The following is a 15,302-nucleotide window of genomic DNA, read 5'->3' as shown; positions in this document are numbered from 1 at the left end:
GGTGCATATAATTCTTTGGATAAACTTTTTTTTCTTTGGATATACTTAGTTACAACATTTGGTATATATAGTCGTCTAGATCGCCTGGAATTTGGGTGTTCTCTTAACTATTTTTTCCTTCCATATGAACACATGTACAAAACAATTCAAAATGCGGTCTAAATCTTGTAATTACAAAATAATTCAGTAAGAATACATCAATAAAACATTTAATTTGCTTTCGATCATCTGACTTATACAATGCATCTTATTGTGTCTTCGTATTCATGTATTATGCTTTCCAAGTTGTACATATACCACTTACTTATTCCATATACAACCGACCGTATGTAAGAGATATTGTCGTATTTATATTGTTTACCCTGAAAAAAACTGGTGTATTTCTTAATTTCCATAATCTCAGAGGAATCCAAAGTCGTAGTTGGTGAGGATTTTCTCTGTTATTTTGTCCACCGCAATATCAAACGTAACTGTCTTTCTGGGTAGTGGCACTGAAAAGGATGTGCATAATGCAACTATATTCTGTGTTTCTCCAGAGCTTGTGATACACCAAAGCTTAAAAATGTTTGCTATGTAAAAATCATATTCATTTCTCAAAAAAAAAAAAAATATATATATATATATATATATTCCATCAACTCAGGCCACCATTATTTTGAGGGGATAAAGTCTACTTTAATGCTAATGGTGGGGATAGTCTACTAGACAATGATGTTCATTTTGCATAACTGCTACTGTTTTTTTTGTTAATCCATAAGGTTCCGTAACCATCCACACACACAATATTTAACACATTTAATTCAACAACAAAAAAAAACGTCTGAGCTAAACTAACTCCAAATTATAGCATGTGCCCACCACGGAGCCTATTAGCCCTTCGAGCTCGCGAGCAGCCAAGTAGGTGTGAGAAGTCGCTGTACACCGCTTTTCCCGCACGTGTGTATATAGGATTCAACAACTAACCAATCGACGTCAGCCACGTAAGCATTTACGCATAAGATTACTGCTTATATTCCGAAGAAAAACCGAGTTTTACTTACCATCAATTTTGTATTCTGTACCAAAACCCGGTCAGGTTCTTCAGTATAATCAAAAAATTACTCTCACGCGCCATTTAGCAGCAATCATCTGAGACGCGCATCAGTCTCCTTACCTTTCGACTGTTTGTGTCATTCACGCGCTCTCTTGGTTAGCCATCTCTGGTTTTAATGTCTCGTGTCAAGCACATTAGTTTTGACCACGGTCTCTAACTTTTGTTCTGCTTTACTATATGAACCACTAAAAAAAAACCAAACCTTTCTCAGTCACTCTCTCTCTATCTGAATTCATGACGACGTCGTTACCATACCCGGCGGGCGCCGCCACTGTGTTTTCCTCCGATCAGAAGATTCTCAACGCTCTGAGATCCTCTCGTTCTGTTTTCCTCGGAAGAAACGTGCGTGGTGGTGTTCATTCTTTACCTCCATCGTCGTCATCTTCATCATCAATCCAAGCCGTATCCACTGTAAGAATCGAATCCCTTTTGCCCGGAATAGTTAGTTTCTTTGAGATTTGTTCTAACTGAAAACGACGTCGTAGAGAGGTTGATAGCTTTCTCTGATTGTTATTCTCCAGCCTGAGGCAGCTAAAGCCACCACCAAGAGGAGTAAGGTCGAGATCATCAAGGAGAAGAGCAACTTCATCAGGTACCCTCTCAACGAGGAGCTCCTAACAGAAGCCCCCAACGTCAACGAATCCGCCGTGCAGCTCATCAAGTTCCACGGAAGCTACCAACAGTACAACCGAGAGGAACGCGGCGGAAGATCATACTCCTTCATGCTCCGCACCAAGAACCCGAGCGGCAAAGTCCCCAACCAGCTCTACCTCACCATGGACGACTTAGCCGACGAGTTCGGCATCGGCACGCTCCGTTTAACCACCAGGCAAACGTTCCAGCTCCACGGCGTTCTGAAACACAATCTCAAGACCGTGATGAGCTCAATCATCAGAAACATGGGGAGCACTCTTGGAGCTTGCGGTGATCTGAACAGAAACGTTCTCGCTCCAGCTGCGCCTTACGCGAGGAAAGACTATCTATTCGCGCAGGAGACGGCTGATAACGTCGCGGCGCTTCTCAGTCCTCAGTCAGGGTTTTACTATGACATGTGGGTTGATGGGGAGCGGTTTATGACGGCTGAGCCGCCGGAGGTTGTCCAGGCGAGGAATGATAACTCTCATGAGACTAACTTTGTCGACTCTCCTGAGCCTATTTATGGCACTCAGTTCTTGCCGAGGAAGTTTAAGATCGCTGTGACTGTGCCTACGGATAACTCTGTTGATCTTTTAACCAATGACATTGGCCTTGTTGTTGTTTCTGATGAGAATGGGGAGCCTCAGGGCTTCAACATATATGTAAGTGTCTAAACTTGCTTGCTTCATCATCTCAAATTATATTACTTTCTTTCAAAGTGCTGGTCCTGGGAATTCATTTCTAGGTTCGGTTCTTCTGTTTTAGAGGTTTAGGATTCGTTTGGATATTTAGAAATTCGGTTTGGTTCCGGTAACAAAGTTGGGAACTGGCATATCGAGTAACTTTGGATCCCATTTTATTTCGGGTTAAAAAGTTAGAATTCGGGGTTTCGGATTAAATATTAGAATTTTTTATTTTTCAGATAAAAGTATGTTTGGGTAGTTTGGTTTCTGGGTATTTCGATTTATAAATAAGATTTTTAAATTATTTGATTATTTTAAAATTAAATATAGTTAATATTTGTAAGTATATAAACTATAATATAGAAAATTCGGTACCTATCATCTCTCAGTTTGGTTCCGGTTTGGTTTCAGCTTTTTGGTTCTAGAGGTTTAGAATCCGTTCGGGTAACTGATAAGATCCAAACTTAAACCAGTTGATAAGATCCAAACTTAAACCAGTTCTTCAGTTCTGGATAAAATGCCCATGCCTATTACTAATAATTCTTTTGTCCCCTTTCAGGTTGGTGGAGGTATGGGAAGAACACACAGAATGGAGTCTACATTTGCCCGCATTGCGGAGCCATTAGGCTACGTACCTAAGGAGGATATCTTGTATGCTGTGAAGGCCATAGTTGTCACACAGAGAGAGCACGGGAGAAGAGATGATCGCAAATACAGTAGAATGAAGTATCTGCTCAGCTCCTGGGGGATTGAAAAGTTTAGAGATGTGGTTGAGCAATATTACGGTAAAAAGTTTGAGGCTTCACGTGATTTGCCAGAGTGGGAATTCAAGAGTTATTTGGGATGGCATGAGCAGGGAGATGGTGCATGGTTTTGTGGGCTTCATGTAGACAGTGGACGTGTTGGCGGTAACATGAAAAAGACACTGAGAGAAGTCATCGAGAAGTACAAACTTGATGTGCGTATTACACCTAATCAAAACATTGTGTTGTGTGATATCAAGAGTGAATGGAAGCGTCCTATCACCACAGTGCTTGCTCAGGCTGGCCTACTGGTAAGCAGTTTATTTTCATCATGGTAGACCAAATCATATTTTGGCATTATTAAGTTTGACAAGAGTCTATTAATTTGAGCAGCAACCAGAGTTTGTAGACCCTCTCAACCAGACCGCAATGGCTTGTCCAGCTTTTCCTTTGTGCCCTCTAGCTATAACCGAGGCAGAGCGTGGAATCCCCAGCATTTTAAAGAGAGTGAGAGCAATGTTTGAGAAGGTATGATAGCTAAGAAAAGATTAATCCACTCAGTTTTTATACCATAAGGATGGTTGATGTGTAAACTCTTTCTTTGTATCAGGTTGGTCTTGAATATGATGAATCCGTTGTGGTAAGAGTGACTGGTTGTCCTAATGGATGTGCTAGACCGTACATGGCTGAGGTCGGTCTAGTAGGGGATGGTCCAAACAGCTACCAGGTAAATGAATTGCTTCTCTGGCTAGCTTCTTTCAATGAGTTCCAACAGAAGAAGAAAAAGCTCATTGGAGGTTCTTTGTGTTGCTGTTTCATGCAGGTTTGGTTAGGGGGAACACCGAACCAGACGCAGATAGCGAGGGCTTTCATGGACAAGGTGAAGATTCATGACTTGGAGAAGGTCTTTGAACCATTGTTCTACAACTGGAAACTTGGGAGACAAGCAAAGGAATCATTTGGAGAATTTACAACCCGCATGGTAAGACTTTTCAGAGGATTATTGAATTCTTAGGATTGCTTAGAGAGTAACTTTGTTTAAATAACAAATATTTCAGGGATTTGAGAAACTCAAGGAGCTGATCGATTCATACGAAGGATCTCCCAACAACTAAAACGGGAGAATAAAGCTTTTCTTTTGGAATTACACAAAAACAAAGAATCTAGTCTCATATCTTATTTGTTACTCTTTGGTAACATGCATAAATATTATGTATTAGATCGTCCATTTGTACTTTCTACTTGAGTTGAGACCACCAATAAACATTTACCCTTTTCATTTTTTGTTTTTGGTATGTTTGATTGCTGTATGGACAAAATGATTACTTTCTGTTTTGGGAATGGTAATGTATTTGCTATCACCACAAGTTCAGGAACCATGTTCTTGGAAGAATGTTATATGCTATGTTTGCAGTACACGGATAGGACATAATCTTATTTCAAAATTTCGTCGTAGGGCTCACTAAAACTTCTTGGTGGCCAGGGGCTGACCCAGGATTAAATATGTGTGGGGTCAAAAAATATTAAAGGTGACACTGGTGAGTTTCAAATCTGGGTTTTGAGGGTTCAGTCACCATACTTTACCAACACAGCTACTGAATATTTGACAATTTCTTATATAAACACATCATTTTGTTATATTTTTGTGGTGTCAGGTGTTTAGAGCTAGTTGTTTTCTTCTCACATGAGAAAATCAACTCACAACAAATGCTACCATTAACGGTCTTGTGTTAGGAACACTATTTTTTTTTTCAGGGCCTTCCACAAAAGTTACCATCTTTCCTCATTTTTGGCAACATTCACATTAACTCTTTGTTTGTTTCAGTGTGCTAAAGAAAGCCGCATTGACTTTTGCGATGGCGGGTGGAGGGAAACATACACTAACCCCGAAGACAATTATACATCAGAAGTTTGGTGCTAATGCAAGCTACTGAATTGACTATTGAGGAAGTTCATGATTTTTTTCTCACAGAGGTTTCCCAGGATTAGCAATACCACAAAAAGATCCAAGCCTCTATAGCTGCCACTTGTAGTACCTGTCTTCTCTGTTGTATCAGGTGTCTTCAAGATGAAGAATGATTCTGAACAGTCTGCTGCTGAATTGGATCTCAAGAAGGTATGCTTTCTTATATATATATATATATATATATATATATATCTCTTTTATGTGTTGTGTTTTCTCTTATGTTGACTAAGACAAGACCATTCATGTTGCAGCTAGGCATTCGTCCTCAGAATTATGATCTAATTGTGGATGAAGCTTGGTAGATCAAATATTTCTATATTACCTTGAAAATTATAACTAATGAAGTGTTATTGGCATTAATGTTTTCAAGTTGTTGCGGTTGTAGTTTCTTCCAGCTGAGCATCCTTTGGGAGCTCACTTTAGAGCGACATTGCGAAGGGATGGTGATTGTTGCGGCTCGGTTCCTGCTACATTTTGATGCATAGTCGTTTTAAAGTTATCAAATCCTTCGGTGGAATCAGATCCTTTCTTGGTCATTTCCTGTGTCATGAAGACTGCTGCAAAGTTGTCGGACTTTATTGTTGCATCTCCACATGTTGCTTCACTTTGGAGGAAAATGCATACCCTTCAGAAATTGTATAAGCAGTAGCTACTCATGTATCTGATTCTCTAGATAGCAGAGAAGTCAATGCTGTATATATTTACCTTGTATCGGTAAGGAGCTTGTTGATTCATCAGACCGGTATTACTTGGATAGTATTGCTGAAAGGCTCTGCTTGAAGGATGGCAGCCAAGTGATGATATCCAGGTATTAAGTTCTATTACCAAATCAGTGGAGCTGTCTCGTTGTTGATCTGGTATGCAAGTATTGTTTTTGGTTTTCAACAGGACTCTTGGCAAAGCTTCTTGTGGCTCTGAGTGTACTCTGCTATTCCTAAGTTTAAGTTCTTGGATAATTCTTTGGAAGTCTCTGGTTATTCATTTAATATTTCTCTTGGCCTTTTTCAAAACAGCATGTGGAATATAAAAGAGTCATCCTCATCTACTTTGGTTTGGTTCAAAGCATTTTATAATCGTTTTTCAAAATCTATATTTGTCCATATTGGTAAATCTGTGAGTCACATCTATTCTTGTTTCAGGTTGACTTTGGATGCGGTTCTGAAAGTTTATTATAGACTCTCTACTTGACTATCCAACTTCACTTCAAACCATTATGGGCACAGAAGGGTCTTTACCCATGCTGCTAAGGAAGGTATGCAAAATCATACATTACTGTTTTGACTTCCATTCCTAGACTTAACGTGATGAAGTCATGAATCTTTTTATATTGTGAAATCAAGATAGAGAGAGATGGTTGATTGAACAAATGTTTATGTGTGTGTCTTGTGTTTTGATTTACATGTAAAAATTAAACAAGGAAGCTTGCAACATCAACGTGCTACACTTTATGATGGTTCCATCCTTGAGTTTGAGTCCAGGCTACACAACTTTGACATTGGTTCTTGCTTAGAGGTCCTCCTATTACCTGCTCTCTACTCTAATACTTTTTTTTTTTGCGTGTGTGTTTGTTCTGTCTAATTTTAATTCACGTATAATATGTTCAGAATCTGAGTACATGGAAGAAGATCAAGCGCTGTGAGTTTTGTGAACAAATTCTAAGCTTGTTTCACCCCCAAGCTCCTGATTGTCTCAACACCAAACTATGAGTACAAATACAATTCTCCAGCGGTCTACACCAGTAGCCCAAGAAGAAAAACAAAGCTGAGTCACAACTTCCCAAGTTCAGGAACCATGACCACAACCTCGAATGGACAAGCGAACAGTTTGACTAGTGGGATAGCTAATAAGCTCCGCAAACGCCTACGGTGAGGAGTTTAGTGGTGAATGTAGAGCCCGGGTTTGCTTCTCAGATACGCTCTTGTTTAAACGGGAAGCTTTAGAAGTTGTAGAAGAATCGATGCATAAAGGGATACGGGGAATGGAGGAAAAAAGGACTGATCATTTGATTAGAGTGTCAGTAGAGTATATTGCAAGCAATGTCATCGATATATAAACTCAAATCTTGCTTAGTTCTTTAGCCTCGGTTCTGAAACGAACCAAACATGCTGGACCGAGTTGCACCAAACTGAATTTTTTTTTGTTTATGTTCGGTTATTTTGGTTCTGAACTGATATTACATACATTTTCAAAATTGATTAGGTTATTAGTTAGGCTAATTCGTTTTTGTAAGTTTAAACCATACATTTTGGTACTAATATATTTCGAAATCCAAAATAATCTAGTTACAAATTTATATAACCCAATTAAAACCCAAACCAAACCATAATTTGTTTCGGTTAAATTTATGTATGAAAAAAGTAAACCAAACCCGTGCCACTAATAATCAAACCCTAACCTTCAAACCAGTTGATCCAAATAATCATTACGCATATTAACCCCAACAATAAGTTTAAAAATAAGTTGTAATGTGGCGGTTACTTGCCTATAAATATTCGAATGATTCATTCGAAAAACCCTTCCCACGCTCTTTCATCTCTTCCCCATTCTTGATCTCTCTCTCTCTCTCCCTTTCTCTAAGTTTCTTTCATCTTCTCCATCCTCATATCATCATCATGATCATGTGGACTCAACATGAATTACAAGTTTTTTTAAAAGCAATGGAAACAGTACCGGAGTCCTCTCGGAAAGTCGACGTCATATCGGAAATTATGAAGAAACCATTGGAAGAAGTCGCAAGTGCGTACGAGAAATTAATCCAAATCCAGGTGGCTGATGCTCAGATTGTCCAAAACAGGTAACATCAATCACACGTCTCTTTCTTGATTTGGTTTACGGAAAACAGAGAAAGAATCATATGAGAATCTTTGATTAGCTCATGGTCTGTAAGGGAACGTCATGGATGAGATTTGTGCTTACCTCAAGGAGTTGAGCACAAACACATCTCCTCTTCAGGTGCCTCATTATCGCAGCTAGGCCCCAAGAGTCATCCAGGATCGACCCAGGCTTCGAATGGGTAAAGCTCCACCCAACAGTCCCTCCTCTAGAGGACGAGGAAGAAGAACGGATGGAAGCTCCGCCCTGATCGATCCTGGGCCTCTTGTGTCTCGACGGCTCGATCTCAGAGGTACCCTTCGGAGCCTGGTACTCAGACTCCGGCACCTGGACCTCAGGGAGAGGAGCAGCATCCTGAGCTACAACCTCAGTTGGAGTAGTCTCGACAACAGGTTTGGATCCTCCGTCGTCCAAAACTTCCTTCATTGAGATAAGGAACGATCCTCCTTGGTTCCTGTCGCTTCCACGAGAAGCACTGGCAGCTTTAGAGGGGTTACCCCTAGAACGGAATGACGGTCGCAGAGTCATGTCACCTGGCTGAGACTTTTCAGTTCCCGAAGCACTAGCACCAGTTGAGATCGATACAACCGAATCGCCTGCCGAAACTGGAACAATGGAAATCCTTAAGTTTAAAAACTTCAAAGCGATAAAATCATTGAAAAGATTCTGACAAGAACTCACTCTCAAGGTTCTCAGCAGGAATGGGATCTTGGAAAGAGGCGTTGTAGGTATCTGGGAATCTGGCTGCACTTATTCGAGAAGTGGTGTAGGCCACCCAGGTACAGGGACTCTGTTGCAACTTGCGGTATAGAGCCCTGGTGAGCTTGGTAGAGAGCTTCGGGGGATCTTCGATTTCTGCAAGTAAATCAGAGCAAAAGGTTACTCGGCCATAAATGAATAAAACAAAAAAAATATCCCTAGAATTCCTAACCAGATGGATTAGTCCAAGTGACCTTAAGGTTCCGACCCACAGGAACCGTCGAAGGATCAACTTTAACGTAAAAATACTTCTTCCTCCAGTCGTCATCACTACTAGAGAATCTGAAGATAACATGATTGGGACGACTAGGGAGGTAGTAGGTCCCGGTACCACCCTCCTTAGAGGCGCTTTCCTTCAGGGAAAAGAGGCTCATAAGTTCGGTAAGACCGACGCTAACCCCCTCCTCTTTGGACCTAGTGATAAAGCCGTTTATCACCCGGATAACCGAGGGACAGAGTTGGGAAAGGGCTAACTGATAATGATCTAGTAGATCAAGCAGTAGGGTCGGAAGAGGAAATCTCAAGTGAGACTTGGAGATGTACTTCTCATGGCAACAGAACCAACCCTCCGGAGCGGTCTCGGGGGTTTCGTCAGAATTACAGGCACGGCCAAGCTCCTTTTGGGCGAGAGCTTGAACCATGAGGTTAACCACGTCTTGATTTTTCAGCAACGAAGGCGAGTGAGGACTGCTCCCACTAGAATCGTCTTTCTTCTTCCGTTTAGAGAGAAGTTACCTTGAAAACCGAACGGAGGCGTGGAGAAAGTGGAAGGCTAGCAGTTAATGTTCACCGCTTTATATCCCATCATCTCTCGAGATTCGGAAAAGTCATTTCAAACCCTCTCCATCTGAACCATAGATTCTGCCAAACATAATAAAGACCGTTAGATCGAGTAAGCTGAATCTAAATAGGATAAGAACTAATCATTATCTTAACGAAAAGATAAGATCGATAGCTAGATTCTAGCTTCCGAGACAAAGGATTTTATTCGGAAGCTGGGGGCAACTGTTGGACCCGAATATGACCCTCAGGTGAGGTACCGATAAGCGTGAGCTAGCATGTGGGTTGCGATAAGCCCATCATAACAAAGGGAGCTGAAAGCCGAGCTGACGACTGGACCTGGGAGACATCATAGCAGAGGTCACGACAGAAAGTGAGCTAACACCTTAAGAGACTCGGTCAAGAGGAGCCTAAAGCGAGCTCCGTAATTGAAGCCAAATATCTAGGAGAACAGTTGAAGGGTTGCCAACGAAACCTAGACTATATAAAGATGGAGAAGATAAAAGACAAGGGGGATCTCTTTTCCATATATCAACTTTTGTACTAGATTAAAAGCATTACGTATTCTTTAGCAATCATCTCAAGATACATTCCTTTGTATTCATCATCTTTCAACTCATCAATAAAATCATATTCATTCTTCAAGTTTATTTACGGGATTCAGCCCACGATTCTCATTCATCTCTCTTGACCTAACCTAAATCTAAGAAGTGAAACCTTGTCTCTCACAGGTCCGACATCTTTAATGTGTTTTTTCTCATCATCGTGAGTCTTAAGATGGTGGCTTGAATTGTTATTTAGGGTTTTCGTTTGCTCACTCTTACAAGATTAATATATACGACTTTTTTCCTCATTCCTTTTCCTATATGGTTTATATTTTTTTTTATCAATATAAATTAATTCAGTATCGATTTTATAAAATCACTATTATTTTATTTATTTGTTTTGAGCGAACAATTTCGGTAAATTAGAGTCAATAATATTTAACAGTCGTATTATAAAATTTGGTTGTAAATTATAAAACATCAAAGACGAGTTCTAATCTGGAATATGTATCAAATACATTCGGGAAATCCCATATATGTTTTAAAAGTTTCTCAAATGCACTATTCCCATAAGTGGTCTCTTTAGCCAAAAAATCTGTCTTTTCATTGTTCTCACGGGAAATATGAAAAAAAAAAAAGATCAAAACCAGGGGCAGTCCCAGTGTTAGTGTATTAGAGGGTGTGGCATGTGCCCCACCCTATTTTTTGGATATCAAGTCTTTCACTGCGACGGCATATCCAACACAAAAAAGAACAAGACAGCTAAATAGTAAATACATATCCAACACAAAGATAAGGATCAGAAAAAAGATACATGACAGAGTATCCAACCTTTCTGGTGATCTTTGGCCTTTCTCATGCAAGGGATGCTTTCTCAGAGTGGAGCCTGAAAAACAAGAGTGAATGAATATATATATATGTGAACAAAAACAACAATTTTAAGACAAGAAAAGGGTAGGTTATCAATTATGTTGGTAAAAAATAAAATCATCTTAGAGCATCTTTATCCCTGTAAAAAAAAGGTCTCTTAAGCAAAAAGTACAAGAGGGGCACAAAATAACAAAAACCGTATGCCCAAGTCGCCAAATAAGAGACGTTTTCGGTGGGTTTTTTCAACTGTTCGCGGGACCCACTGACACGTGGCGGCCCACGATTGATTCTTTTTTATTTTTTTTTAATCAGACAAAAACGAAAAAAATAAATAAATAAGAAATCCATTAAGGGTTTGTGCGATAATGATGCTCTAAGAGCATGATTATCGGGGGTTCTTAAGGTGGAGTTCTTAGCGGAATATAAAAACCCGTCTCTTAACTTTTAACTAAAAAAGCTAAGAACCGGCTCTTAAATAAGAATTTTAAGAACCGATTCTTAGTTTTTTTAGTTAAAAGTTAAGAGATGATGTTAGGAGTTTTCAAGGCTCCTAAGACAAATGTTGTAGTATAGTGATTGTCGAACCAGTTCTGAGGGATATCAAAGCACTGAGAATGCAAGTACTCACTTAATCTAAGTGCAACCAATGATTTAGATGGGTTTTAAGCTATGACTAAAACTAGAAAGCAATAACAGAATGATACTTTCTTGACTAAAGGAAAAGAGAACTCATGGGCATAGGGATTAGACCTTGGGTGATCAAGTATCGAACTAAGGATGTCAAACGATCAATCAAACTATCAACCTTAAGCCTAGACACAATTCTAAGCGAGCTCTATGTCTAGATGAATGCTCATTTGCTAACATATCTCAAACATCAAATGTCTTTGGTTGAATAATATGAAAGCAATCATTACTAACAAGTCTATTAGCTATCTTAGCATCTTTAACAACAAATGTCTTTGACAAGTATACTAAAAGCCTAGGAGAGTTGTCTCAGGCATTTCATCAAACACCTTTCGGGTGGGAAATGCCTATTGATCAACTTTTGAGTGGCCAACTCAGAAGATGCATTAAGAATACTCTACTAGCAAGGAACAAGAATGATCTACACTAAAACATCCTAGAACTAACCTAATCACCCTTAATCTCCCTAACCCATGAATTCAAAAGGTGATTACTCACTAATCTCCATGATTCCTCTTAAACCCATATTGGATTTCAGATTAATCATTTAGAGAAAATACAGATAATAGAATAGAAATCAACAGTAGAACATCTGATCAATGAATCAAAGAGATCCCCTTTTTCAAGGTTTTTGGTGGTTTTCTTCAGAACAAAGATAGCTCTGCCTCCTGGTGGCTTACAGAGTATTAAAACATAGGTTTAGAAAATAAAAACGTGCATAATGAAATGACCAAAAGGCCCTTGAGAAAACATGAATTCGGCCAAACAAATAGACGTGGAGCGACCTCGGCACGTCGCTGCGAGAGGTCGCTCCCGGGTCGTTTCTTCGCGAGCGACCTGGCTGTGTCGCTCCGAAGACGTCGCTCCCGGGTCGTTCCTCGCGAGCGACCTGGCTGTGTCGCTCTGAACTGGTCGCTGTGGTGAGGTCGCTCTAGGAGCTGGAGCGACTTCGCTTTATCGCTCTGAACTGGTCGCTCTAGGAGCTGGAGCGACTTCGCCTTGTCGCTCTATGAGGTCGCTCCGAAGCGTATAGGGCGAGCGAGTTCATGGCGTCGCTCCGGTAGGTCGCTCTGGCTGGAGTGACTTGAGATAGTCGCTCTGGGCTGGTCGCTCCAGGCAGTGCTCGTCCAAAGATCACTCTAATCACCTCCTTTGAGCTCCAAATGCACCCAAGTGTCTCCAGGAACTCCATGTGGCACTCCAACACCTGATAGAGACTCATGTATGCAGAATGTAACCTAAACATGGCTAAATCCTAGTCTATATGATCAAAATGCACATGGATGAATGGATAAGATAATGAAAATATGCAAGATATCAACTCTCCCAAACTTGTTCTTTTACTTGTCCACAAGTGAACTTTCTAGAACTCATAGGGAGAGAGGTTTGAACTTCAAACCATTATGGGCACAGAAGGGTCTTTACCCATGCTGCTAAGGAAGGTATGCAAAATCATACATTACTGTTTTGACTTCCATTCCTAGACTTAACGTGATGAAGTCATGAATCTTTTTATATTGTGAAATCAAGATAGAGAGAGATGGTTGATTGAACAAATGTTTATGTGTGTGTCTTGTGTTTTGATTTACATGTAAAAATTAAACAAGGAAGCTTGCAACATCAACGTGCTACACTTTATGATGGTTCCATCCTTGAGTTTGAGTCCAGGCTACACAACTTTGACATTGGTTCTTGCTTAGAGGTCCTCCTATTACCTGCTCTCTACTCTAATACTTTTTTTTTTTGCGTGTGTGTTTGTTCTGTCTAATTTTAATTCACGTATAATATGTTCAGAATCTGAGTACATGGAAGAAGATCAAGCGCTGTGAGTTTTGTGAACAAATTCTAAGCTTGTTTCACCCCCAAGCTCCTGATTGTCTCAACACCAAACTATGAGTACAAATACAATTCTCCAGCGGTCTACACCAGTAGCCCAAGAAGAAAAACAAAGCTGAGTCACAACTTCCCAAGTTCAGGAACCATGACCACAACCTCGAATGGACAAGCGAACAGTTTGACTAGTGGGATAGCTAATAAGCTCCGCAAACGCCTACGGTGAGGAGTTTAGTGGTGAATGTAGAGCCCGGGTTTGCTTCTCAGATACGCTCTTGTTTAAACGGGAAGCTTTAGAAGTTGTAGAAGAATCGATGCATAAAGGGATACGGGGAATGGAGGAAAAAAGGACTGATCATTTGATTAGAGTGTCAGTAGAGTATATTGCAAGCAATGTCATCGATATATAAACTCAAATCTTGCTTAGTTCTTTAGCCTCGGTTCTGAAACGAACCAAACATGCTGGACCGAGTTGCACCAAACTGAATTTTTTTTTGTTTATGTTCGGTTATTTTGGTTCTGAACTGATATTACATACATTTTCAAAATTGATTAGGTTATTAGTTAGGCTAATTCGTTTTTGTAAGTTTAAACCATACATTTTGGTACTAATATATTTCGAAATCCAAAATAATCTAGTTACAAATTTATATAACCCAATTAAAACCCAAACCAAACCATAATTTGTTTCGGTTAAATTTATGTATGAAAAAAGTAAACCAAACCCGTGCCACTAATAATCAAACCCTAACCTTCAAACCAGTTGATCCAAATAATCATTACGCATATTAACCCCAACAATAAGTTTAAAAATAAGTTGTAATGTGGCGGTTACTTGCCTATAAATATTCGAATGATTCATTCGAAAAACCCTTCCCACGCTCTTTCATCTCTTCCCCATTCTTGATCTCTCTCTCTCTCTCCCTTTCTCTAAGTTTCTTTCATCTTCTCCATCCTCATATCATCATCATGATCATGTGGACTCAACATGAATTACAAGTTTTTTTAAAAGCAATGGAAACAGTACCGGAGTCCTCTCGGAAAGTCGACGTCATATCGGAAATTATGAAGAAACCATTGGAAGAAGTCGCAAGTGCGTACGAGAAATTAATCCAAATCCAGGTGGCTGATGCTCAGATTGTCCAAAACAGGTAACATCAATCACACGTCTCTTTCTTGATTTGGTTTACGGAAAACAGAGAAAGAATCATATGAGAATCTTTGATTAGCTCATGGTCTGTAAGGGAACGTCATGGATGAGATTTGTGCTTACCTCAAGGAGTTGAGCACAAACACATCTCCTCCTATGGAAAACATCAATCCCAGGTTTGTTTTATTCTTTCTTGATTTAATTTTTTAGGTTATTCTGAAAGCTAATTTAATCAAACTTTTTATTGGTGGATTAAAGCATGTGGAGCTTTCAAGATATGCATCGATGTGACTTGGCTATGACTAAAGTATCAAATGGGATATAGCAGATCGGTTCAACATCATTGCAACTATAATCAACAAACCATTGAATGAAGTGGTTTACTACTCTTCATTGCTCGATCCAAGCCCAACTCATGTTCTTGATCAGTCTATTGTACCCTTCGTACAAGAGAAGAACTCAGGTCATTGGACAGCTGCCGAGCATGAGTAAGCGTTTCTTTAGTTTTAAATAAGTTTTCATTTTCTTGTTTGTTTGTTAAATGTGATTAAATTTTTTTTTTTTCCTTATGGCAGAGTTTTTGTTCAAGCGCTGGAAACATGTCGACACAAAAAAGGTAGAATCAGCTGGAGGGCCATGAGCGAGATAGTCACGACAAGAACTAAAGGTCAAATCAAGGACCACTACGACAAGGTTGTGAAGAAACGCACTTGATCATTCTCAAT

At 39.8% G+C, this 15,302-nt stretch overlaps 1 protein-coding gene and 1 long non-coding RNA gene across 2 annotated transcripts; one reads left to right on the top strand and one right to left on the bottom strand.

Moving 5' to 3' along the window:
• Window positions 1-1,043: 1,043 nt before the first annotated feature.
• LOC106381186 (assimilatory sulfite reductase (ferredoxin), chloroplastic) lies at window positions 1,044-4,516 on the top strand. The gene is made up of 7 exons (XM_048744734.1): window positions 1,044-1,504; window positions 1,615-2,391; window positions 2,972-3,466; window positions 3,549-3,683; window positions 3,766-3,882; window positions 3,979-4,137; window positions 4,214-4,516. The coding sequence occupies exons 1-7, from the start codon at window positions 1,328-1,330 to the stop codon at window positions 4,268-4,270; spliced, it is 1,917 nt and encodes a 638-aa protein (XP_048600691.1). The 5' UTR covers window positions 1,044-1,327; the 3' UTR covers window positions 4,271-4,516.
• LOC125580369 lies at window positions 4,223-8,937 on the bottom strand. The gene is made up of 2 exons (XR_007318123.1): window positions 8,635-8,937; window positions 4,223-8,558 (listed from the first exon to the last, which is right to left on the bottom strand). It is a non-coding gene; the product is annotated as an uncharacterized LOC125580369 (long non-coding RNA).
• Between the last annotated feature and the right edge of the window lie 6,365 nt (window positions 8,938-15,302).

Source organism: Brassica napus, chromosome C1 (genome assembly GCF_020379485.1).
Source record: "Brassica napus cultivar Da-Ae chromosome C1, Da-Ae, whole genome shotgun sequence".
NCBI classification, from domain to species: Eukaryota; Viridiplantae; Streptophyta; class Magnoliopsida; order Brassicales; family Brassicaceae; genus Brassica; species Brassica napus.
The sequence above is the reverse complement of the archived record's forward strand: the minus strand, read 5'-3'. Positions and strand labels throughout refer to the sequence as shown.